We start from the raw sequence: 27,035 nt of genomic DNA, 5'->3' as shown, positions 1-27,035 counted from the left end.
CTTCTGTTTCTTAGATCAGCCACCAGTGTGATATAAAATTAAGCCATTCAACGTTTTAGAGAGTTCCTGTAGAACACTACCTTTTGGAAGATAATTTTGTGGATAAGAATGAAATGTTTCCTCCATTACTAAAACTAACAAAGAATATTTCATACATGCATACCTCCTGCTGTGGACAGTTGTGTCCACCCCAATTCCATACGTTGAAATCCCAACTCCCCTGGGAAAAGGTAGAGCAGCTGAGCACCTAAGGGGACACCCTAGCTGGGTTGAGATTCCCACCAAGGAGCACGGGGGCTGGAGTGGGGGCTGCGTTCCAGTCTGAATATGGCTGCAATCTCCCTTGGCACAAGTGTGAACTGGGGCTGGACTCCATCTGGTGCTCTGGAGGACCAGGGTAGATGTAGGACAGTCTAGGCTAGGTCTCTGCCCCTACTGAGCTATGTATGAGCTGTGTCTGACTATAGAGGAGCCTTGACTGGGCTGAAACATCCAACAGCAAGAACCAGAATGGGTTGAAGGCCAGTCAGGAAAGGCCACTGTTCCTGCCAGGATAGGAGGTGGACTAAGTAGGGATGGTCCATGGACCCACCAATATGCACGCAATCTGGCATTGGGAGAGGTTCTGATGCAGGAGCCTGGCAGGACACAGTCCCTGCAGGTGAGTGAAGAACCACAATAGGGAGCAGCCCAGACCAGGCAAGAGAAAGATATCCACCATCATACATTTGACACAGGTTGGGGGCAGACCATGCTGACCCAGTTCACATCACCCACTGGGGAATCTGAGCACCAAAGCAGAGTGTGGGTTGTGCCAGGTTCGGACGTAACACATACCAGTATACACTATGGCTAGGATGGGGTGGTGGCTTGGCTGGGCTAAAGTGTAACCCCCACCAGTGGGAGCTGGAATTGGGGGTGGGCCGGGCCAAGCTACAGCACACACTGGCAAATGCCAAGCTGAAGGAGGCCAAGTCAGACTGGGCTGTAGCACCCAACCAGCACATGTGAGAACCAGTGGAGGAGGGGGGAGAGCCGGTAGGGGGAATGGGGAGGGCTACCCTGCTGGAGCACCACTCCCACTCCTACTGGAGAGCCTGAGTTGGGATGGGGGCAGACCAGACCAAGCAGGGCTATAACTTCTGTGGGCTTCATGTAAGCTGGATCAGGTGAAAGCAAGGATGGGCTGACTGTTCCGACTGGTGCAAGCAAAAATCAGAGTGGGTGAGGGTTGGTTGGGCTTTGCCGCAGCATCAACTGGCAGAGGCTGGCACTGGAGGCTACATCTGTCAAGTTAAACTCCAGAACCATCTGGAGAGTGCATGATCTGGGAGTGGGAGTGGCCTGGAAGGGAAATAGTGGGCACCTCCCTCTTGGGTTACCACTCCCACTGGAGAACATGAAAACCAGGACAGGGGCAGGGGTGGTTAGACAGAGAGTGGCACCCGCCAGCCTGTGTGTGGGCTGGAAAGTAGGGCTGGTTGGGTTGAACTAGGCTTCAATGCCCATTGACATGTATGAGAGCTAAATGGGATGTGGGACAGACTGGACAAATCTGCGGTACATAGCGGCAAGCATGGGAACTAGGCTGCAGCTCCCACTGGTTTATGTGAGGGCCAAGTTTGTGCTAGGCAGAATCAGGCTTGACTACAACACCCACTGGTTCGCATGGAAGTCAGGGCTGGAAACAGAACCAACCCAGCAATTGCAACCACCAGCATATGCATAAGCTGATTGGGGCGATGGACTGTGCCGGACCCAGTACTGGCATTCACACACAAGAATCAGGTCTGGGTTTACCTCAGACAAAGTTTCTCTAGGGATCCCTCCAACTGAACTGCTGATCTCAGAATCCCTATCATGAAGAGACTATGTCAGTCAGTGGACTCTGAATAGATTTCATCGTGCTTGGAACAGCGAGATTGGCAGCAATTCAGAACTGATGAACTCTCAAAACTGCATGAGCAAGAACCTCGGAGCATTCCCCACATCGGGGATCTGGGATGGGTGGGAGGTTGGGGGGAGGGCTTTTCCATTTATCTCACCCCTTTCCCTGGATACAGAAAAGAAATAATAATATTAATGTGGAAACAATGGTCTTACCCACTTTCCTGTAGCCCTAGACCCTTTGTACACTAATCAACTATGTAAAGATTATCAAAATAAAAGAATAAAAAAAAATCCCAACTCCAAGACAATGGTGCTCAGAGGTAGAACATGAGGTCATGAGAGTTTTGGCTCAGTGGAGTTAGCATCTTTAAGAGAGGCCAAAGAGAGATCCCTCATTCATTCCACCAATGAGGGCACAACAAGGCACCGTCTTTAAGGAAGGCGGCCTTTTTCAGACACCAAGTTTCTTAGGTGCTTTGACCTTGAACATTTCAGTCTCCAGATATGTAAGAAACACATTTCTGCTATTTATAAACTCCCTAGTCTACAGTTGCCCAAATGGACCAAGACTCATACATACACAAGAATGTAAGTGGGGCCTGGCACAGTGGCCTAGTGGCTAAAGTCCTCGCCTTGAACACATTGGGATCCCATATGGGCAACGGTTCTAATCCTGGCAGCCCCGCTTCCCATCCAGCTCCCTGCTTGTGGCCTGGGAAAGCTGTTGAGGATGGCTCAATGCTTTGGGACCCTGCACCCGCGTGGGAGACCTGGGAGAGTTCCTGGCTCCCGGCTTCAGATTGATGCAGCACTGGCCATTGCGGTCACTTGTGGAGTGAATCATCGGATAGAAGATCTTCCTCTCTGTCTCTCCTCCTCTCTGTATCTCTGACTTTGCAATAAAAAAGAGAGTATAAGTGAATATTAACGTATAAATCTATGGAAAGGCATATTTGACATGTATACATATTTACAACAAATAAATATGTTGAAAACCTGTCATTACTGACATGTGCAACTATTTAATTACCTGAGTCTTTAATTTGTAAAGGAACCTATTTAGAGCAAATTACAGTTGTCAAATCACAATTTAATGAGATTTCTATCAAGTCAAGCTATCACAGTATTTTTTCATAATGGATAATTATCTATTCAAGAATAATAGAAATAGTTCTCCTTTGTTCTTTTTGTAGATGTCTTTATTTCTGTGTCAGGCATTTTGTAAAACAAGATATGAAAACTTTTTTGTTAAGTAGGAGATCAGGAACCTTAGTATCAAAATCCCAACCATTTGCTCATGGCTCATTGCCACTAGGGAAACTGTGTCAGCTTGCAGGCCAAATGGCCTATGTGACCTTTAGTGGCCTATGTGACCTTTAGCAACCTATTTGATCCTAAGCACTGATGGGCCCCAATTCTCATGAATCAAGGCCCACCTAAGTCTGGTTATCTCACAGTGGCTCCAGGTAATTAAGTGGGTGCTTATCTTAGTTGCTGGAAGCATGGACTGTCAAGCCGAGATAGGTAGGAAATATGCGGTGTTTCCCCTCACTTTGCAGGCTCTTGTGAATTGCCCCTTTCCAAGTTATTATGGATTGCCCCTATTAAAACACTATGAATGTGCTCTTTGGGGCCACACTCCAGTAAGGGGTGCTGGTTCCGGCTGGCCGGCTGGCTGGTCGGTCAGCCAGCTGCCTGCTCTCAATTAAGAACCCAAGCTCAGACATGCCAAACTTGAATAAACCATCCTTGTACACTTGGATCGACTTCAGACTCCTGGTGATTTCTGGGGATATCAAAATCTGGACACAACGGAGAAACTTTTTTTCTAGAGAAAAAAACCCGCTATTTATTTGAAAGGTAGAGTGACCAAGAGGGAGATCTTCCATTCTATGGTTAGGGGCAGAATGTCCACATGGCCACAACAGCCATGATTGGGCTAGACAGAAGCCAGGAACCAGAAACTCAATCCAGATCTTCCACACGCCAGAACTCAAGTATTTAAGCCATCATCTGTTGCCTGCCAAGCCCCTTAATAGGAAGCTAGATCAGAAACATGGAGAGACTGGACTCGAACCCAGCCACTCCAAAATGGAATGTGGTGCATCCCAAGCACTGGGTTAATCTACTATGCCACAAAGAATGCCTCAGAAAAGCCTCTTTATAAAAGAAAAATGGGGGGATGATTTATTTATTTGAGAAGCAAAGTTACAGAAGGGGTAGTTGAGACAGAGAAAAACGGTGTTGACTCTGCTAGTTTACTCCCAAACTGGCCACAACAACCAGTGCTGGGCCAAACTGAAGTCAAGAGCTGGGAGCTTCTTCTGGTTCTCCCACATGACTACTGAGGCACAAGGATTTTGGCCATCTTCTGCTGCTTTTCCCAGGCCTGTTATTAGGGAGCTGGATCAACAGCAGAACGACTGAGACTTGAATTGGCTCTGGGATGCCAGCAGCACAGGGGTGGCTTTTACATGTTATGCCACAACACTGGTCACAGGAAAACAGTTCAAAATTATTTCAGGTGTGTGCTGTCTGGAATTTGTTGAGGAACAACTAATTTTGTTGCTTTTGCGAGGGGTTCAAAACTCCCTTGCCCCTCACAAAAGACAAAAGGTGCTGGATGGTTCTGCTGCCAGGGAGGGGAGAATGAGTCAACTAAGGTGATCCTCTAATCTCGCAGGTAGATAAGGTCCCAGCAGGAGACTAATTAATTGGAAGAAACTAGTCCTAAAGAAAAATTACATAACAAACCATAGAGGAAACTTAACCAGTGTAAACTGTTTTTCTTTTCTTTTTTTTTTTTTTTAAAGATTTATTCATTTTATTACAGCCAGATATACACAGAGGAGGAGAGAGAGAGGAAGATCCTCCGTCCGATGATTCACTCCCCAAGTGAGCCGCAACGGGCCGATGCGCGCCGATCCGAAGCCGGGAACCCGGAACCTCTTCCGGGTCTCCCATGCAGGTGCAGTGTCCCAATGCATTGGGCCGTCCTCGACTGCTTTCCCAGGCCACAAGCAGGGAGCTGGATGGGAAGTGGAGCTTTCAAGGCGAGGACTTCAGCCGCTAGGCCATGCCGCCGGGCCCAGTAAACTGTTTTTCTATAGTTAAATGAGATGATACTTCAAGAAATCTAAGGTTGTATAATCTACCATAAATAAGAATCATTTGATACATTTTTATTTTAATAATTTTAAAAGGTTTATTTTTATTGGAAAGTCAGATATACAGAGAAGGGAAGAGACAGAGGGGAAGATCTTCCATCTGCTGGTCCACTCCCCAAATGGCTGAGTTGATCCAAAGTCAAGAGCCAGGAGCTTCTGGGTCTCCCACACAGGTACAGAGTCCCAAGGCTTTGGGCCGTCCTTGACTGCCCTCCCAGGGCACAAGCAGGGAGCTGGATGGGAAGTAGAGCAGCTACGATACAAACCGGAGCATGTGAGATGTTGGTTTGTAAATGCACTTAAGGTTTTTATGTTGTTACATGCAGCTAATTCCCACAGCCAAGTCCTCTTTTCACAGTTGTTTACCACAAGCCAAAATTCCAGACACGAGGAGGCATTAGGAGGTCCTTTATTTCCTACAGGGTAGGAACAGGTGTGGGGGTGGAAGAGAGAGCAGGAAGGGAAACATCTCCTGCCATGGTGGCAGGATGGGCCTGCCAGCAAAGGGGAAGGGGACAAGATGGAGGAGGATGGGGGAGAGCCAGGTGAGACGGGAAGGGAAGAAGAGAAGGGAGGAGCTGTGGGCAGGCCCCAGGGACTGGTGATAGATATTATCTGATTCACAGGTAGATTGGTCGGGACTAGGGGGAGGGGCTGCTAAAAATTGGGGAGTGGGATTCTCAGGTAAAACATGAGATTACATTTCATTGGCAGATAACCAGAACGCACGAATTTTCACAAGCAGTGGAGAGGGAAAGCAGGAAACTGTGCAGGGTCCAAGATGGGATGTTTGAATCACTCCTCACACAAAGTGAGGACTTAACTATGAGGCTACTGCTCCAGGCCCAACAACTTTTTCTTTTTTTGAAGTAGATCTCAGTCTCCTTTCTAGTACTGTTCCCGCCCCCCCCCATACAAATGAAATACTGTATTAACACAGGTAGACGTAGAGATGCCAGTTGTAGGCGGGTAGTATAGACAGAAGCACTGCTGATGAAAAACCAGAAATGCAGTGTCTCAATGACGCGTTGAAGAACAGCAGGCTACTACGCAGACACCTGCGCTTCGGGGTTCTGATGCCCAAACGCAAGGCTGAAGAGTTAGTTACTAAAGCAGAGATGTTTCGGAAACATCAGGGATCATGTGGTGATATGGGAGCAGAAGGAAGGGGTTACTTTCACTTCCTGCTGCACAGTCTGGGGCATAGTCACCAGCTGGCATGATGAGGACACCAACATGTGAGAGGGGCATTAAAGTGAAAACTGGAGTTTTCAAACATCAGTCTCTTGGAGGGTTTACCCACACACACTCTGGCACCGCACAGAAATCTCTTTACAAGGTAGAAACTAAGCACTCAGCACTTTATAATGATAGTGCTTCCCCACATCACTAGCTCATTTGGGCCTGGGGCAAAAGACACTGTGATGGTTTGTCAGCAAATCCCTAAATGAGAACGCATGACTCTTGCCCTGCTATCTGGCTGGGATAGGCTGGGGCAACTGTGGGGCTGAGCCACTGGGCATCCTCAGGCAGGAAGAGAGGAGACGATGGCAGAAACTGAGGAGGAAAACTTGAACCAGTCCTGCTGCTACAATTTTCATGATGCCAGGGTCTAAGTGGGAGTTTAAGTGCAAAGAATTATTAAAAGGAGTAATGAGAGAAAACTATTCAATCTCATCAATGTAATGAAAATAGCTATGAATAATTGATGTTTTACATTTTCACTGCAAAAGACCATTAATCTCTAGCTGAAGAAATGTTGGCTGTTGGTGTACTTTGGATTTATGGCCAATAACACGCAGGCTGATAGAGCCAACTGGCACGCGAACTATTCATCTGCCTCGGAATTGGGGCAGTAAGAAATAATGACAAGCAGTCCATTGGTCTTTGTTAGAGTCAGAGATCTTGTTTTAGAAGAAAAAAGGTCTATGTATATTTTATACCTGGGGATTAAATGACTGTATTCTATTTGTAGTCATGAGTGTAAGGGGCCCAGAAATTGATGCTTCAACAAACACTGAGCATCCAAAATGAGCTCAAGTCTGTTCTCAGTGCTAGAAACTCAGAAAGAAAGAAAGAAAGAAAGAAAGAAAGAAAGAAAGAAAGAAAGAAAGAAAGAAAGAAAGAAAGAAAGAAAGAAAGAAAGAAAGAAAGAAAGAAAGAAAGAAAGAAAGAAAGAAAGGAAGGAAGGAAGGAAGAGGAAAACCAAACAGGAAGGGAAGATAGTATTGGAAAATTTTCAGTTTGTGAAATCATGGCATCAGGATGAAAAATCAGCAAAATAAGAGGTTGGTGAGTGTCCCAGGGTAGCCACAGTGAGTGGGGGTGTCAGCACTCAGCTGGTGACTGCAATGAGCATCTGCCAGGTCATTTGAGAAACTTTATGATCCATACTAAACAATCAAATTATATAAGCATATAGAAGCGTAACATAGTTAAATTATATAAGCATAACAGTAAATGCATTATATTACAAATATAATAAATACTCAGTATTCTCTGTTGGCTATTTAGTTGGTATGGTCTATCCCCTGTAAATTACAGTCCTGCAACAAGCTAGTTATGCAACTTTTAAGGATGGGAACATGTTCTGAGAAATACATTGTTAAGTCTGTTTTCATCACTGTGTGGACATCACAGTGCACATACAGAGATCTAGATGGCACAGCCTACTACACACACAGGCTATTGGTGTGTAGCCATGGTACACCTACTGCTCCTAAAGACCATGATGAAAATAACAAGCTGAGATTAAATCAAGCACATGACAAAATGAAGCAATCAAGGGAGGTAGTAAACAGGGGCCATGCCAGGCTGTCAGGAGTTTTGCAATCTAAGTGATTATTGAGTAGGAGCATACTCTAATGATAAAAATTATCGTGTGGTAAATGCATAAGCCAATAATATAGTCATTCATTATCAACTGTTTATATTGTACATTATTGTGTTATGAGAGAGAGAACTCCACCTTCCAGTTCACTCCTCAAATGCCAGCGTTTGCATCTATCTGGGATTGAATGTGGAAGCCAGAACCTCAACAGGGTTCTCCTGTGTGGATGGCAAGAATTCAATCACTTGAGCCATCACCACTACTCCCTGCTGTGCATTAACAGGAAGTTGGAGCCAGGAGCAGAGTCGGCTGGGTATGGAGCTCAGGCACTCTGATATGAGACCTGAGCATCTTAACTCCTGGGCTGCATACAACCATCCCTGTTCCCTACACACTGCCTATGACTGGTAGCACAGTAGGCCTGTGTGCCAACATCACCATAAATGTGTAATGCATTGCCCACAGCTTCAGAACTGCTATGATGTCACTCAGTGATTGGGATTTTTCAGCTCCATCATGGAGGGACCTCCACCTCACAAGGCAATGTGTCATTGAGACATCAGCACATGACTGTTTCATGTGACATGTGGTGCACTGCCTCAATCCCTCCCAGGCTCTAGGGCTTGCTGACCTTGCATCATAGCTTGAAATCAACCACGGTGGGTGAGTTTCCATCATGGAAATCAGCAAATGCGGAAAGCCAGGGCTTGGTGGCCCACAGAGGTTGGTGTTAAGCATCTACCAGCACTTCACAAAGAAGAAGTCCTTCCATTAAGCAGTTGTTTGAGCAGAAGCTTCAATTAAATGTAGATATTTGACATTGTAATGGCCACGGGAGAGCAATGCAGGTGCAGGACTTTGGTCAATATTTGCAGGGTATAGTCAAGGACCAGTCAGGAAACAGCAGAACTGATGAGCGAGAGAAAACTGGCAGACAATCCAATTAGGGGCAAAATAAAGAGAACCTTGAGGCAATGGTGAAAAGTACAGGTTTAGTTCTGAGCATATTAGGAAGCCATGGAGGATAGAAAACAGGAGAATATGATCTGATTTATATTTTAAGAGATAATAAATCAGATAATAAATCAGTCTGGTTCTAAATTTCAGAAGTGATGTGACTAAGAGTTGCTCCTTTTGTTGTTGAAAATACGCCAGAGGGCCCAACACAGTGACCTAGTGGCTAAAGTTCTTGCCTTGAACACAGCCCTGCTTCCCTTTCAGCTCCCTGCTTGTGGCCTGAAAAAGCAGTCGAGGATGGGCCAAAGCCTTGGGACCATGCACCAGTGTGGGAGACCCAGAGGGGCTCCTGGCTTCAGATGGGCTTAGTTCTGACCGTTGCGTCCACTTGGAGAGTGCACCATCGGATGGAAGATCTTCCTCTCTGTCTCTCCTCCTCTCTCTGTATATCTGACTTGGCAATAAAAATAAAAGAAATCTTTAAAAAAAAGAACTTGTGATTAAAAAAAAAAAAGAAAAATACCAGAACCATTGATAGCTGCAACCCTCCCGGTATTAAATGGAGACAATACAGACACCATGTACTGCCTGCCCAACAGGGCTCAGCCCTGTCCAATCTCCCCTTCTCCCCTGCACACTTATAGTTAAGTGAGTTTATTTGATGAGCCCCAGCTAAGGTAATATGAGCAGAGTAATACATTGCACATCTAGGTAGGAGGACTTGGGGTCCTCACATGACCTCCATACTTGTCTCCCTCTACAGTGACTGCAGAGGCCACATACTGGAAGGAGGGTGCCTGATCACTGAGTGACAGATATAGCACCCACTGTCTCACCTTGGACTTGTAATATGAGCAGGAAAATCAAGTGTGATGAATTTACGGCTTCATCTGTTGATCACCGCTAACATTTAATGAGCTATGTTACCAGGAACCTCTTCCGGGTCTCCCACGCGGGTGCAGGGTCCCAAAGCCTTGGGCCATCCTCAACTGCTTTCCCAGGCCACAAGCAGGGAGCTGGATGGGAAGTGGAGCTGCCGGGATTAGAACTGGCGCCTATATGGGATCCCGGGGCGTTCAAGGCGAGGACTTTAGCCACTAGGCCACGCCTCCGGGCCCAAATGCACTACTTCTAATCCAACTCTGCTAATACACCTGGGAAGGCAGTCGAAGATGGGACAGCTGCTTGGGCTCCTGCACCAGTGAGGAGACCCAGTGGAGTTCCTGACTCTGGCCTGAACCAAAACTGGCTGTTGAGGCCATTTGGGGAGTGAACCTTTCAAATTAACAAATCTAATGGGAGTGAAGGAGGAAAGGGGGAAGGAAGGGAGGCAAAGAAGGAGGAAGAAACTAAAACAAAACAAAAGCAAATGATTTTCCCAGGATCCCTCAAAAGAATAAAGGGTGACATTAATGTCTAATCCAAGTCCCAGATGCCCTGACTCTAGAACCTTCTCTGTTCCTACATAGAAAGGACTGACAGGCCACTTAACTTTATTTCATTGCCTGTTTATTGGGCACTTACGGTACTAATTCCTGAGTAGGCTAAGATAATAAGACACCATTCCTGTGCTCCAAGGGCTCAAGGTCCATAAGGAAGGAATCATACAGAGAAAATGATAATGAGGTAGATTCACAGGGAATACACAAGAGAGAGGAACATGATAAAAGGCATCAGAGACGTTACCAGGGAAATTCAGACTGACCCCACAGCACAAGCGACCAAGTCAACAACAAAGAAACTGCAGGGAAATTGAGGTAGAACCTATGGATTAAAAGGGACCTCAAGGGCCCGGCGGCGTGGCCTAGCGGCTAAAGTCCTCGCCTTGAAAGCCCCGGGATCCCATATGGGCGCCGGTTCTAATCCCAGCAGCTCCACTTCCCATCCAGCTCCCTGCTTGTGGCCTAGGAAAGTCGAGGACGGCCCAAAGCTTTGGGACCCTGCACCTGCGTGGGAGACCCGGAAGAGGTTCCTGGTCCCGGCATCGGATCGGCGCATATTGGCCCGTTGCGGCTCACTTGGGGAGTGAAACATCAGATGGAAGATCTTCCTCTCTGTTTCTCCTCCTCTCTGTATATCCGGCTTTCCAATAATAATAAAATCTTTAAAAAAAAAAAAAGGGACCTCAAGTACTCATCAGCCCTTGGGAACATTATTTCTAATTCAAGAAAATTATAAAATCATGACTCTCACTCAAATCTAAAAAAAAACTTGTCCGTATTTTCAAATGTCCATGTCACGTTTAAACATCCAAGTATCTATTAAATGGCTTGCTTGATTTTTGTTTTGTGAGTTTGGTCTTCAATTTCCTTGCAGTTTCTTTGCTGTTAACTGGTTGATTTGCAATGTCCTTATATTTCTGACAATCTACCAGGTGATGTGTAGATGAACCCCAAAGCAGCACAGGAGGTTAACAGTGGGTGGCTGAAACAACACTGGCCATGATTGATCACTGCTGAGCTGTGTGACAGCTAAAGGAGGGTCAATTTCAGTAAATCTTTAAAAGTTTACATAATAGGGCCCCCGGTGTGGTGGCCTAGTGGCTAAAGTCCTCGCCTTGAATGCACTGGGATCCCATATGGGCGCCAGTTCTAATCCCGGAGCTCCACTTCCCATCCAGCTCTCTGCTTGTGGCCTGGGAAAGCAGTTGAGGATGGCCCAAAGCCTTGGGACCCTGCACCTGTGTGGGAGACCGGGAAGAAGCTCCTGACTCCTGCTTCGTATTGGTATAGCACCGGCCATTGCGGTCGCTTGGGGAATGAATCATTGGACGGAAGATCTTCCTCTTTGTCTCTTCTCCTCTCTGTATATCTGACTTTGCAATAAAAATAAAATAAATCTTTTCTTTTTTTTTTTTTTTTTAAAGTTTACATAATAAAATGTGGGCGATCGCCCCTGGCCCCCATCCTGCTTTCTGGAGGGTGTGGCTTAAGTCTAACCTTCCCCAAGGCCTGAAGCACAGCCTTCAGGCCAAAGTACGCAGTGTTACCTCCAACATGGCTACAAGGTCAAGGGGAATACACCTGGAACATGACCTCCGATATGTCTGGAAGAGCTAGGGAAACAGAGTGTCATACAGCCAATTGCTGCATCTTTGGTTGGCATGGGGTCTGCTGGAAGGCTCCCTCCTGCCCTCCCCTTCCTTACCCTTTAAAATCTGTAACCTGTGCATAATAAAGCGGACATTCCTCAGCAGCTTGTCTATGGTGGCTCTTGTGGCCAAAGGCCATCGTCTGCCTCACCCTTGTCTGCTGGCAGGCCAAAACCCTGAGAATAAAACATCTTAGAGCTCTTTCCAGGCTGAGTACAAAGGATCTACTTAAGGATGTTGGGAAGCCTTCCAGGGAAGTTAGGACAAGTAACAGAGGTTCTTCGATGGCAAGGGGGCAGACACAAAAAAATCACCATGAGCATCACCTCCCATCCTCATTGCAAGCGTAGCTGACATTTGCTATCAAGAGCCAGCTACTGTCACATGAACCAGGCTGGCAGAGCAACTTCACGGCATTTCCTGCGATGGACATGCAGAAATGGGCTGAGCGGCCCAGCGCGTTTGTGTATTTTGTGTTCGTTTTTACCTCAGAGGCAGAGAAAGAGGTGGAGAGGAAGGCGGTAGAGAAAAGCTGTCTCCATCTACTAATTCAGTCTCCCACTGCTCAACAACCACAGCTGGAAAGGGAGCAGGGAATGTCATCCACGTGTCAGGAATCTGATGATCTGAGTGATCTCTGCTACTTCCCAGGGCAAAAGCTGCAGGCCGGAGCTGCAGCCAGGGCTGGAACTCCTGGACGCCAATGTAGGACGCACATCTTATCTAGAAGATGCTTGCGGGTACAGGGGACCCGACATTCAGTTAGAAATTAGCGCACCCAGTACAAGAATCCGGGCTGCAGCATTAACTGGCCATATGGACATCTTGGAGAAAAGCTCTTAAATTTTCAGTATAACTGCTTTCTCACCCATAACACAGTTGGAGTTCTACTCTAAGAATCCTCCTTGGCTCAATTATTCCATGGGGGTTTCCAAAATACTCAAGAGGGAACCTTAAGCATTTAGCATTGTGTAGATATCCAGCTGTCCCAGCACCATGGACTGAAAACAGCCCTTTTGCCGCCAACGCACCCCCCTCCCCAGCAGCACCACCTCTTAGACAACCCGCCTGTACCTGCAGTTTGCTGGGCGAATGCCCCATTATGACCCACTGGCCTGTGTATATGAATCTTCTCGCTTCCTTCTATCTAAACTTTTCATCAGTTAATCTTGCCCTGTGGACTTCCTCACAACTGTTAGGCTGCCAGTCTTGGGTGCCTGTACCTGCCACAGGCCCGGGGCCTGAAGCCCGCTGGACCGAGACAGCCTCGGGGGTTCATGGAGGCCGATACTGTGGATGTCCACACGAACCGGAGCCCAGGCTCAGGTGGCCTCGTGGGCTGCCCGGGCCCCGCAGCCGCACCTGCGGCGAGGTGAGCCCAGGAGCCGTAGGTCTCTATCTCAGCGGGGCGGGGCGCGGCGGCCGGGGCGGGGTCGGCGGCGGCAGGGTCCGCCTCCCGCCGCTCCGGAAGGGCGAACTCGCCTTTCGGGTTCCTCGGCGCGCAGCAAGCGGCGTGGGGATGGCGACGGCGAAGGTGGCGGTGACATCGGCTCCGGGGAGCAGCGATCCCGGTCTGGACCAGGAGACGGCCCGGTGGCTGCTCTGGGACAAGGTGCGGGGCGCACGGGGCTGGAAGCGCGCGCGGCCGCGGCGGCGAGTGTGAGTTCGGCGCGACCTCCCCGCCCACCCGCCGAGGTGGCGGCGCGGGCCCCACGGGAGGAGGGCCCCGCAGACCGGTGACCGGCTCGGAGCGGGCCGGGAAAAGCGGTCCCGGTAGCTCGCCAGCCGTGCTGCGGACCGGGCTGGGCTGGGGCGGGGTGGCAGGGGCACGCATGCGCTGCGGTCGCTGCGCCCGGATGCCTGTGCGTCCCGGTCGGCGCGGAATCGCCGCATCCTTGGTTGCAGCCCGAGATCCTTCTTGTGGCCGCAGGAGTCGCCGCCAGGACACCAGTGTCCGAGGACGGGAGAGGGAACGCAGCCTAGCTTTCTCCTGCGTGGCTGTCCCTCACTGGAGCAGCATGTAATTCCTCGCAGCGGTTCTCTGCTCTAGTTGTAGCTTATCTTGCTTGTCTTTTTGGCTCCCACGTGTCAGTTGCTTCTGCCCAAGACAATCTAAGTAAACAGCCTATCTTTTGCTTCCCAGCTCTTACTACTGTTGCAGGGAAGGAAGGAGGGAGGGAACGAAACAAAAAGCGAACGCTTGTTTATTAGCTGCGTTTGTCTAATGTCTATGTGGGGGGCTGCCTTCGAAGGACCTGTTACCTGTGCAGTTTCTAGAAGGGCCCACTCTTACTTGAATATCCTGCTGTCTTGAGTTTCCTATCTTGATTTATTTTTCTTTCTTTCTTTTTTTTAAGATGCATTTAATTTGAAAGGCAGAGTTACACAGAAAGAGAGATAGACAGATTTTGTGCACCCATTCATTTCCGCAAATGGCCACAACGGCCAGGACTGGGCCAGGCCAAAGCCAGGAGCCTATTCCAAGTCTCCCATGTGGGTGCAGGGGCCCACTGCTTTCCTGGGAGCCTTAGCAGGGAGATAGAGGGGAAGTGGAGCAGCCAGGACTGGTATACTTGAATAAGGAGTTTCTCATTTTCACTTTGCATGGAATGTTTGCAAATCACCCAGCCGGTGCAGGGGGCTCTCACTAAGGTCCATGGCAAGTGTAAAGTGCAAAGCCCACAGCTGGCCCACCTCCAGGATTTTTTGAGTGGAACTGTGGTTCTGTCAACAGGCCACTTCACGGTCTTTGATTTCTGTTCCTGTCAATGAAATGTCAGCAGGTTCTGCTGCTAGGATGCCTGGGGCAACTCCTTGGGCGTTTTTTCTTTGCTGGAAAGATAAAACAAAATGCAGTTCTTTGTGGCCAAATGGGCCAAACTGGAAACCATAATGCTAAGGGAAATGAGCCAATCCCAAAAGGTTAAATACCACATGTTTGCCTTAATTTAAGATGATATGATGTTATGTATAACATGTTATGTTTTGAATGTTATATGTTGTGTATAAACTAAATTGAAGTATAGGTGAGGTGGTCACAGAAGGTGGCTGGGAACTCGCATTTACTTTTAACATATTGGTTACTCATTACTATGTCAATTAATTCCATAATGATGTAAATTTTTGCTGATGGTATGTTGGAGCTTTCAATTGACTGGGATGATACTCTGCTGGCTCTGTCTTCAGACCAGAGAGGGTATACCTAAGAAGCCGTTGAACTTGACTGGACAATAAGATGCTGGACTCTATGTTTGGTATATGCTTGCAATGGGGGAATCTCAACTGAACTTGAGCTGTGGTTATGCAACAAGGTGGAGGAATCCACCATGGTGGGAGGGTTTGGGGAGGGGTGGGAGAACCCAAGTATCTATGTAACTGTGTCACATAATACAATGTAATTAATGAAGTTAAATAATAAGTAATTTAAAAAAAAAAAAAGGAGAAAGTTGCCAGGAGCTACCTGTGGTATGTAGAATTGTTTTACAATAGCAGTTCATGGACACAATGTTGCATTATAGTGTCCCTTTGAAGAAAACAACTCTGGCTACCAATGCTCCATCTCTGTAGAGACAGTGTTTCCCTTGGTAGAAGGAAGGGTGTGTTGTCCTTTTTTAAATTTTTGAAAAATCTTCCTACTGCTTCTCCACTTTTCTTGGCACGAGACAGGCACCTTTCTGGGCAGGAGCCCTTAACCAGAGAAGCTCTTCTTGGCTAAGAGCAGCATAGCCCTCTCATCTGATGCCCCTCAAGTCTAGTGCAGTGCCCTGGCAGGTGCCCCCTGACCTCCTGTGCCTGCATTGTTGACTTTCTGCCTTTCTCTTGGGTTCTGGTTACTGCTGGAGCCAGTGCTTGACCTCAGCTGTCCATGAATCCACGAGAGACTCCAAGGCAAGTGAGATGATTTTAATTTCTACTCCGGGGGGCAACCTCTTGCCATAAAGAAGAAGCGACCTGAACGAAGCAGTCATGGGATTTTTATAGTAAGAGAATCAAAACCTACGTGACAGCAAGTACATGATTAGGGGCTAACAGTGACACAAAACAGAAAGCATGCAACAGGAATTTACAACGTATAAGCTTGGGGGTCCTGTCATATCACTTCAATGCAGACAGTAATAACACAGCATACCTCGAAGGTAGCTGTGTCTTTCCCTAAATCCCAAAACTCCAAGGTTATCCCTATCTCCTGCCTGCCTCCTGGTCCTTCAGGAAACAGGAGCTTTGCTCCTAACAAGATGCAGGTGTCTTTTTGGAGATTCCAGACTTTCAGGAGTTACAGTCACCTTTACAATAAACCCTTTCAGCTGCTCTCTTGATTTCGCAAGGTCGTTCATCTCTTTCTCCTTTGTTTCTCTCAGGCTTCTTGGTGTTTTATAGCTATCAAAGGGCAAATAGGATTTTCCAAACCTGTCCTGTGAGTGAGAGAGTCACTGCTTATTGGGTGTGCCCATGAGGTTGGCTTTCTCATTCATTCAGCAAATACGTGGGGAGCCCCTTTTGGATACCAGGGGTGAGCTCTAACCAAAAAAGATGGGGTTTTACTTAGTGTGTGTTAAATCTGTCACAATCTGGAGTTGTGGGATTAAGTCCCAAAAGCGCAGGTTTTGTAGCAGTAGAAGTTGAATTATGTAGACATGTCGTGCCTGGGTGCACGCCTCTCCGGGTGGTGACTGGAAGAGCCCAGTGAATCCCTGACTCGGTTGTTCCCCTGTGTTAGTAATCTGATAAGGCAGTCAACTGGACTGTCATTACTTTGTCTAGTTTGTCATTCCCTGCACTCAGAGAAAGAAAATGGAATTAAAAGGCAAGTTTGCATTATTTAAGACTTTTTTTGACATCTTATGCATTTGAAAACAACAAAAATAAACTTACCTTTTAATTTCATTTCCTGTGAATTTAAGGCAGTGTATAATGAACTTGAATGATTTATGTACGTTGTTTGACATAGTTAATGACTTAGAAAAGATACAAGTTAATGCAGATGCACCTTTTTTTAAGATTATTGAAAGAAAATAAGAAGCAGAGAGAGAAAAAGCTCTTCTATCTGTTGGTTCTCTCCATACGGCTGCAGTAGTTGGAGCTATGATTATGTGATTTAAGCAGATCACTCAGTCTCCTAAGGGTTTCCATCTGGAAAGTGAGGTTATTGACAGTTCATCTAATTCTTGTAGATGTTGCAAGATTCAGTCTTGAGCTATATGAACACATTTATGAATTATAAAACATTATAAAACTAAGGCTTATATTTGTATCACATAGTCTTACTTCGTGGCAAATTTCAAGCATGTGAGGGGAGAAAATGGATACTTAATCATGACTAGTGCCAGCAATGTTTGACATTAAATTAACCTTAAAGATTGTATGAATGTAAGAGGTGCTAGGTTGTCCACACTTTACAAATGGGGACAACTGAAAATTCAAGACACCAACTGTTCTGTTCAAGTGCATGGGGTTGGCGAGCAGGAAGTCTGAATCCATGCTGGGTGTTAGACACCTGTGCTAAACCTCTGCTCATTCCAGCTCTTCCACAGTGCAGGCCTTGTTAGGAAAGATCCCTTATCATGTCAGAAACACTGACTTTGTAGTTCGAATTTCAAAAGCATCAGAAAGCTGAAAAACCTGTGTGTATACTATGCTATGGGCTAGAATTCCTCTTCTTGCCACGTTGTGGATTGCTTTGCTCCCTTCCTTACCTGGCTGCACCTGGCATCCACATCTCTGTTTTGCAGAACCCTTTAACTTCACAGTCGGTGAAACAGCTGATTGCAGATGGAGATAAAGAAGAACTGCAGAAATGTTTTGGGGCCCGCATGGAGTTCGGGACAGCTGGCCTGCGGGCACCCATGGGAGCAGGAGTTTCTCGTATGAATGACTTGACCATCATCCAGACAACGCAGGTAACAAGTTCTTAATACTTTTACTCTCTTGACGTATCATTGATCGCTCTTGTACAATGTTTTATTTATGAATGTGTCTCCTTGACTTGGCTAGGCACAGAGAATGACCACAGTTTCCTCCACTAGTAAGCCTTGGGCGTTTAGTTGAAAAAATCGTTGAAAAATCCTTTGGTCATTCATTCATCCCCTATTTATTCACTTATTTAGCAAAAGTTGAAGACACCTTTCAAAGTTCACAGAAAATAGGAGCAAGAGATTAGTTATTTTGATCTGGAAATTTTTTTAAAAACATGCATAATTTTTTCCTAATATGCATTTCTCCTGAACTTTTTAAGATCCTTCATATGCATAGATTTTTGAAATTTGTTTCCTGAGGCAAGCTTTTGGCACAATAGTTAAGGTGTTTAGATGTTTGCATCCGGCATATTAATCACCAGAAAGAACTGTCAAATCTATTGTAGTTGGTTTTAATTTATATTATGGGTTGAAGTTAGTGCTGAGTTCTCTTGTCTTAATTTGTGAATGCTATTGTCAGATGTGGATTCGACTTCCAGGAGTAGAGATGAAGACTTGGAGAAAGCAGAGGAGGTTTCTGCTGCTGAGTGTCGGGAGCACCACTTACGAGAGAAATGGAGAACACATTGTTTTTACTATTTCTTTTTTTTTTTTTTAAGATTTATTTATATTTATTACAAAGTCAGATATACAGAGAGGAGGAGAGACAGAGAGGAAGATCTTCTGGCCGACAATTCACTCCCCAAGTGACCGCAACAGCCAGTGCTATGCTGATCTAAAGCCAGGAGCCAGGACCTTCCTCCAGGTCTCCCACATGGGTGCAGGGTCCGAAGGCTTTGGGCCGTCCTCAACTGCTTTCCCAGGCCACAAGCAGGGAGCTGGATGGGAAGCGGAGCTGCCGGGATTAGAACTGGCGCCCATATGGGATCCCGGGGCTTTCAAGGCGAGGACTTAAGCCGCTAGGCCACCATGCCAGGCCCTGTTTTTACTATTTCTTATGCTACGTAAATTTCTTAAAAATGAACAGTACCCTGGGCCCGGCGGCGTGGCCTAGCAGCTAAAGTCCTCGCCTTGAAAGCCCCGGGATCCCATATGGGCGCCAGTTCTAATCCCGGCAGCTCCACTTCCCATCCAGCTCCCTGCTTGTGGTCTGGGAAAGCAGTCGAGGACAGCCCAATGCATTGGGATCCTGCACCAGTGTGGGGGACCCAGAAGAGGTTCCTGGCTTCTGGTTTCAGGTTGACTCAGGTCCGACCATTGTGGCCATTTGGCGAGTGAATCAACAGATGAAGATCTTCCTCTCTGTCTCTGCTCCTCCTCTATGTGTATCTGACTTTCCAATAAAAAATAAATCTAAAAAAAAAGATAGTGCTCATAGTGACAGCATGCAGTCCATGTTGGATTTCAGATCTTGCCATGTTCTAATTTAATGCTTTTAAAAAAAGATTTATTTATTTTTATTGCAAAGTCAGATATATAGAGACAGGAGGAGAGACAGAGAGGAAGATCTTCCATCCGATGATTCACTCCTCAAGTGACTGTAACGGCCGGTGAAGCCAGGAGCCAAGAGCTCTTCTGGGTTTCCCATGCGGGTTCAGGGTCCCAAGGCTTTGGGCCATCCTTGACTGCTTTCCCAGGCCACAAGCAGGGAGCTGGATGGGATGTGGAGCTGCCGGGATTAGAACTGGCACCTATATGGGATCCTGGAGCGTTTCAGGTGAGGACTTTAGCCACTATGCCCTGGTGCCGGGGCCCTAATTTAACGCTTTTCAATAGCCCTTTGATGAGGGAACCATTATTATTCCTGCTTTACAGAAGAGGAGACTGAGGTACCTGTGGCTTGTTTGGAGGTGGCGGAGGTGGGGCCAGGGTACAGATCCACAGATTTTGGTTCCACACTATGTGCTTCACCCCTACACTGAACCCCCTCTCCCCAGACCCAGTAGCTGGCAGCCACAGCTCTGCTCTGTCGGCTTTTCCCTCTGCTCAGTGGGATCAGAGAACAAAACTGATCATTGCTTCGTTACCAGGATATCATATTCTCTGGTGAAAGTTGATGGGCTAAATGTTTGCCTTTTTTTGTATCCTAGATGTAAATGTGTTAACACATCCTCTGTGTTTTAATTGATGGGGTGTCCCCAGGGGTTTTGCAGATACCTGGAGAAGCAGTTCAGTGACCTGAAGCAGAGAGGGGTCGTGATCAGCTTTGATGCGCGAGCTCACCCCCCCAGTGGCGGAAGCAGCAGAAGGTACGTGAACACCGTCAGCAGTGACTTTTTTTGTACTTTATAGTTTGAGTTTCAGTCACCCTTTCAATATCCTGACTTCTTAATGATGCAGCGTAACTATAAACAACACTGATTCTGTTTGTAGGGTTTAATCTTGTTTTATATTTGAATTAAGAGAATGAAATTATTTAAGCCGGTGCTGTGGTGTGGCAGGTAAAGCTGTCACATGACAACATTCCATATGGATGACAGTTCGAGTCCCAGCAACTCCACTTCCAATCCAGCTATCTGCTAATGCACCTGAGAAAGCAGCAGCAGAAAATGGCCCGAGTGCCTGGTCCCCTGTATCCACCTGGAAGAACCGGAAGAAGCTCCGGCCCCCAGCTTCATCCTAGCCCAGCCCCAGCCATTGGACCGTTTGGAGGGTGGACAGCAGATAAATCTCTCTATATAACTGCTTTTCATATAACAAATAAATCCTTAAGAAAGAAAGTAACTTCATGCCTTCTAGTAAATACAGTTTGGATTTTACTCTAATTTTTATTAAAATGGTTTTCAGTTAACTTCCTTTCAAGACCAGGAGCCAGGAGCTTCTTGCAGGTCTCCCATGCGGGTGCAGGATCCCAAGTGTTTGTGCTAACTGACTGCTTTCCCAGGCCACAAGCAGGGAGCTGGATGGGAACAGAAGCGTCCAGGATATAAACTGGCATCTATATGGGATGCTGGCACATGAAGGCGAGGACTTTAGCTACTAGGCTACTGTGCCGGGCCCTAACTTCCATTTTTAAATTGTTTTTCTTTAACTCTCAGAATCAACTCTGTTTTACCAGGACTCTTAAGTTATTAAAGTGCATAGGTTTCCTCTGTGCCCTAGCCAGTGTAGTAGCCAAGGAAGCTGGAGCTTGAGAGACCTGTGGGGAGACCGTGTGCTCTGCTGGATGATCCCTGTGGCGCTCTCGTATGATTCCCTGGGAATCATTTGCTCTTTTATTTGGGGCAGAGCATTATCCAAGCATGAAGATTAAATATCAAAGCCTGATATCTTGTACTAAGCCCATTGCTCTGGAAATGGAGAAAAAGACCTAATATGTGAGTCTTAAAGATTGTTTGGAACCCATTTAGTATGTGTGTGTGTAAACACACATGTATGTACATATGTCTGCGACAATATCAGTTCTGTGTTGTATATGGATTGTGATAGGAGTGGGCGAGGGGTCATTGGCCTCTGTTAAGGTGATGGCGCGGGGGGGTTCACACTGACTGATTCCTTTTTTTTTTTTCTTATTAAGATGTATCTTTTTATTTGAAAGGCAGAGTTAAGCAGAGAGAAGGAAAGAGAGATCTTCAACCACTGATTTACCCTCCAATGGCTATGACAGCCAGGGCTGGGTCACTCCAAAGCCAAGAGCCTGAAACTTCCTAGGGGGTCTCGCACGTGGGTGCAGGGACTCAGGCACTTGGGCTGTCTGTTGTTTTGTCAAGATACATCAGTAGAAGCTAGGTCAGAAATGGAGCAGCCAGGGCATGAGCCGGCACCTGCATGGCATGCAAGCTTCGCAGATGTCATATAATGTCATAATGATGCTGGCACCTCTGTGGTTCTTTGGTAACACCCTTTCTGTGCACTGATTGGTGTTAGCAGCATCTCTGGATTCTGTTAGCTGCTGGTAGCACCTGCCACTTCCCATACATCCCCAGACGTGTCAGGTATTGCCTGGGGGACAGAATTCCTTGACTGGTTACCATCGAGATGGACAAGAGGGCACATGCATGTGTGCAGGCCCAGCTCCGCTGCTAAGTGGCTGTGGTGCATGGAGCAAGGGAGCCTGGTCCTTCTTGGCTTTGGTCTCAGGTCTGTAAAATCTAGGAGTACAGCCGGATGACTCCCAGGGGTCATCCTACTTTCCTCGTCTGTGGCAGAGTGAATGCTTGTCTGATAAATGCTTCCTGGGTCTGACTGTGCTCCACACATGCGGGTTCTCAGCACGACCCCCACCTCCCCTGTCCCCTTGCCCGTGTGTTCACAGCGGGCTCGGCTTTTTTTCCCTGCTTTTTGTGTCTCCAGGTTTGCCCGACTTGCTGCAACCACGTTTATTAGCCAGGGGATTCCTGTGTACCTCTTTTCTGATATTACGCCAACCCCCTTTGTGGTGAGTCACCGTTTTCTGTTAGGATTTCCTGTCACGGGTCCTGGGTGGCTGCCTTTGACATCCTGGAGTGCTGGGGCTTTCCAGCGTTTGAGTGACAGAGAGCTCATGGACATGTTTCACGCATGCTCTTTCTTTGGGGAGATCCCTCGCATCTCCTCCCCAAGGATCTCTCTTAAAAAAAAAAAAGATCTTTTTAATTTGAAAGGTGGAATTACAGAAAGAAACAAGAGACCTTCCATGCACTGGTTCACTTCCCAAATGGCCACAATGGCTGGGGCTGGGCCAGGTGGAGCCAGGAGCTTCTTCTAGGTCTCCCACGTGGGTGCAGGGAACCTGAGGGAAAGGTAAATGAAGAGCTTGTAAGAGCCTCCACTCCTTTTTTTTTTTTTTTTTTTTTAAGAGAAATTTGTTCATTAGAAAGGCAGAGTTACAGAGAGAGAGGAAGTTCCCATTCTCTACTTCACTCCCCAAATAGCCACAACAGTCATTGCTGGGCCAGGCTGAAGTCTGGAGTCTGGGGTTTCATCCAGGTCTCCCCTCTGGGTACAGGGGCCCGAGTGCCGAGTGCTTTACTGGGAGATGAGCAAGCAGCTGGATCTGAAATGCTGCAGCCAGGTGGCACTTCAGGTGACAGGCTAATGGACTTTGCCACAGTGCTGACCCTACAGCACCCTTATCCCTCAGTCTTTTATTTGAAAGCAAATGAGAGAAAGGAAATAGTTGGTAAAAATAAATGAACTCTAAAAGATTCTGACCCAAATGTGGCTTGGTGGCTTGGACCTTTTTTTGTTTGAATGATCTTCTAGCTCTGCCAAGAAAGTGGTAGAATGAAAAAAACACTGAAGAAATGATCCATCATTCTTGTTAGAATGCATGTCCTGGGATTTGGAGTAGTCAGTTGTTTCCAAGGACAGTAGGGTTACAGTACGGCCACCTTATCTGTAGGGCATTCATTCCAAGACGCTCAGTGGGTGTCAAACCGTGGATCACATCAAACCCCTTACGGGTAATTACTGGGTTGCTCTCTACATGCATGCCAGTGATGAAGTTTAATTTATAAATTAAGCGCAGGCAGACACAAAGACAAATCCCACATGTTCTCCCTTTTGTGTGGGAGCTGAAAGTTTTAAAGAACTAAGCACAGTAAGAGATTTACAGTAGTATCTAATAATAAAGTTAAGTAATTGTATAATTATACAATTATGAAACATGAGAGTTTAGTTTCTCTCTCAAGTGTGCCAAGATAATTAGCACTGTTTCAGACCACAACAGGCCATAATGTAGCTGAAAGCATGGCTAAGGGAGGGCTGGCCACTGTGTACTTCTTAAGAGTGACACACAAACATTTAATAATACCTTACAGTACTCCTGTGTTTACTAAAAGGGAATACTTAGCACAAACAGCATGTAATAGACATTTTAAGTATGTCTGTGTTTTTGTTAAAGAGTGTTTATGTTTCCTGCCTTTACAGCCCTACGCAGTGTCACATCTAAAACTTTGTGCTGGGATCATGATTACCGCCTCTCACAACCCAAAGCAGGACAATGGTTACAAGGTATTTCTGTTTTTCTCTCTCTGCACCTGTGTCCTTCTGTAGGTATCCTGTGCCTTTGGGAGCCTGGAGGATAGATGCTGTATTTCCGTTAACCCTAAACTCTCTTGGTGTCTGCCACGCCCTGCAGGTCTATTGGGAAAATGGAGCCCAGATCATCTCGCCACACGATAAAGGGATTTCTCAAGCTATTGAGGAGAATCTGGAGCCATGGCCTCAAGCCTGGGATGATTCCTTGATTGACAGTAATCTACTTCTTCACAACCCAACAACTTCCATCCATGACACCTACTTTGAAAACCTCAAACAATACTGTTTCCACAGGTAATTGGACTGCTTCTACAATGACCTTAGTTGCGTTATGCTAATATGATTCAGCGAAACTCTATCCACTTTCACTGACCTTGTTTCTTAATGAGTGCATATGCGAGAGCTGTATCTGAATGTAGAGTTCGTGGGTCAAGGATGGCAAACTACAGCAGCTGATAGTAAGTATGTGGCTCTGCAGACCACAGGGTCTCTCAAGAGCTTGCCTCTGCCATCACATTAAATGGAAAACACCCAGCACTGACAAGTGAGTGAAGGAGTGCTCAGCTAGCTGTGTGCTGCCCATAACTTAAAGCAAGGACAGTTGACCAACCCTTGGCCACAGTGTGTGTACCTGTTGTAGGTTCCTCTGTAGCCACTGTTTTTGCATCTAGGAGTTCAACTAGTTGCAGACTGAGGCTAAATTTCATCTGTGCTGAAGGGGCCACCACACCCGCTGAGCATCACCTGTGCAGATGCAGCTCTGAGCACTGCGGTTTGCTCCCCAGGGAGAACTGGAAACCTGGATTTTGTATCTGGAATTTCCTAACTTCTGAAGATTGAGACCCATTTTTTTCCTATTATATATCATCCAAACAAACCACATCTTCGGAACTTCCCCCGTCGCTCTGATTTCACTCCATAAAGATCAAAGTGTTTCAGGTTTTCTGCAACTCCAGGCAGCACTGGAGACAGCCCCTTTGTGCACAATTCATGGAAAGAGAGAAAGAGTGACGTGTGTGTGTGCATCCGTAAGAGAACTTTCTGGCATCAGAATGGTATATGTATTCACAAAGTTGACGGGCTTCATGAGGCTACCCAGAAACATTGTTAGGGCAGTGGGTGCTGCCACCAGCAGTACCTACAGTGTGTGATGCCCTGGTCCCCACCTGTGCTGAGTGGTGCCTACCTGAATCTCATTTCTCCAATTTGCTCGATGAGAATCATATTTCACTTTAATATGTGTTCCTTAGTTCGCTTACAAGTAAATTTTTCTGTGTATCTTTCGTATTTGGAAAAGTTGTTTTTTTATAAAGTACTTTTCATTCCATTGCCTTTTTTACTGAATTTTTTTTTAATTGGTGGTATGTAGTAGTCTTTTAATTTATGGCTTCTGAGCTTTCTGCCATACATAAAATTCTTTTTCAACATCCGATTATATATTTTTTGAATTCTCATTGTTTTGTTTCCTAGAACCCTCATGCTTGCAATTTTTTTTTTTTTTTTTTACAATCTTCACATAGTTAATTAGGGCACAAAGGTTCAAGGGCTACAGGAAAGTGGGTAAGACTATTATTTCTACATTTTTTTTCCTATATCTGGGGAAAGAGGGAGGTAAAGGGAGAAGCCCCACCCAGTCTCCCACCCATCCCAGATCCCCATTGTATCCCACTCTGAAAGTAAAAGAGCTGTACCATCAGAATCTGAAAGTGATCAGGTTTGCTGAAAATCAGTACATACCTTAGGGCAGAAGTAGCTAGTTTTTTTGTGTGTGTTTGTTTGATTTTTAAGATTTAGTTTGTTTTTTATTGCAAAGTCAGATATACAGAGAGGAGGAGAGACAGAGAGGAAGATGACTCTTTCCCCAAGTGACTGCAACGGCTGGAGCTGAGCTGATCTGAAACCAGGAGGCTGGAGCTTCATCTGGGTCTCCCACACAGTGCAGTAACCCAAACGTTTGGGCCATCCTTGACTACTTTCCCAGACCATAAGCAGGGAGCTGGATGGGAAGCGAGGCAACCGGGATTAGAACCGTTGCTCATATGTGATCCTTGCACCTGCAAGGTGAGGACTTTAGCCGCTAGGCCACTGTGCTGGACCCGTGGCTAGGTTTTATTTTTTTTAAGTAGCTGATTATGGAATTATTTATTTATTTATATTTTTCATTTGAAAGATAGAGACAGTTTACTCCCTAAATGTCTTCAGCTGCCAGGGGACAGGCTGAAGCTTGGACCCAAGAACTCAATCCACATCTCCCACTGGGTACAAGTGCTCAAGCCAACACCTGCTGCCCACAGAGGCATGCACTAGCTGGAAGTGGAAAGCTGGAGTGCCAAACAGAGGCAGGACTAAAACTCAGACTGACATGGGATCCAGGTGCCCCAAGCTGTAGTTCAACCCCTGGGAAAACTTTGTCCCTGCCCCAACCTACTTCTAGTTTTTGAATGAAGTGAAAAGATAGCCAGTTGGCATAAATGTTCTTATTCCCTTGGTTTTTTAACATTCTTAAGAATCTGGTTCTTTTATGGCTTTGCAAACTCCTCCGGTTTTGAGAGGTGTAGATCTGTCTTTGATCATTTACCATGATTGTCTGATTCTAGGAATGTCAACAGGGAGACCAAGGTGAAGTTTGTGCATACCTCTGTCCACGGTGTGGGTCATGCCTTCGTGCAGTCGGCTTTCAAGGCTTTTGACCTTGTTCCCCCTGAGGCTGTGCCCGAGCAGAAAGATCCTGATCCTGAGTTTCCTACCGTGAAATACCCAAATCCTGAAGAGGGTCAAGGGGTCTTGGTAACATGATTTTTTGAACTATAAAATTCACCTTTTATCATCAAAATTATTACAATCAAGTAAAATACCTTTTTCTGTAGTTGCATCATGCTACAAGGAAACTAAACTTAATCATTGGAAGCATTTGTGTGTATTAATCATTAATTTTTTGTAAAGAATTTATTTATTTGTAAGAGTTACAGAGAGAGATCATCCATTCACTGATTCACCCCTCAGATGGCCACAATGGCTGGGGCTGAGCCAGACCAAAATTGGGAACCAGGAGCTTCTTCCAGATTCCCATGTGGGTGCTGGGGCCCAGAGATTAGGGCCATCTTCCACTGCTTTCCCCAGGCGCATTCACAGGGAGCTGGATCAACAGTGGAGCAGCCAGGATTCCAACTGGCACCCATCGGGGATACTGGCACTGCAGGTAGCTGCTTAATGTGGTAGCCACAGCA

At 46.4% G+C, this 27,035-nt stretch overlaps 1 protein-coding gene across 3 annotated transcripts in view; it reads left to right on the top strand.

Annotated features, from left to right (window-relative positions):
- The window catches only part of PGM2 (phosphoglucomutase 2), a 147,809-nt gene that overhangs the window by 103,239 nt on the left and 17,535 nt on the right, over nt 1-27,035 (top strand). For 2 of the 3 annotated variants that reach the window (XM_058670221.1, XM_058670220.1), the window contains exons 4-9: nt 17,665-17,832; nt 19,990-20,096; nt 22,141-22,225; nt 23,698-23,781; nt 23,909-24,102; nt 26,406-26,595. In XM_058670221.1, the coding sequence (XP_058526204.1) occupies nt 17,665-17,832; nt 19,990-20,096; nt 22,141-22,225; nt 23,698-23,781; nt 23,909-24,102; nt 26,406-26,595 (828 nt within the window). Of the gene's footprint in view, nt 1-13,388; nt 13,548-17,664; nt 17,833-19,989; nt 20,097-22,140; nt 22,226-23,697; nt 23,782-23,908; nt 24,103-26,405; nt 26,596-27,035 lie in introns of those variants that run through there. The other variant, XM_004579327.4, reaches the window with a different exon arrangement.

Source organism: Ochotona princeps, chromosome 11 (assembly GCF_030435755.1).
Source record: "Ochotona princeps isolate mOchPri1 chromosome 11, mOchPri1.hap1, whole genome shotgun sequence".
NCBI classification, from domain to species: Eukaryota; Metazoa; Chordata; class Mammalia; order Lagomorpha; family Ochotonidae; genus Ochotona; species Ochotona princeps.
Note: the sequence above shows the minus strand (reverse complement) of the source record. Positions and strands in the feature narration are given on the sequence as shown.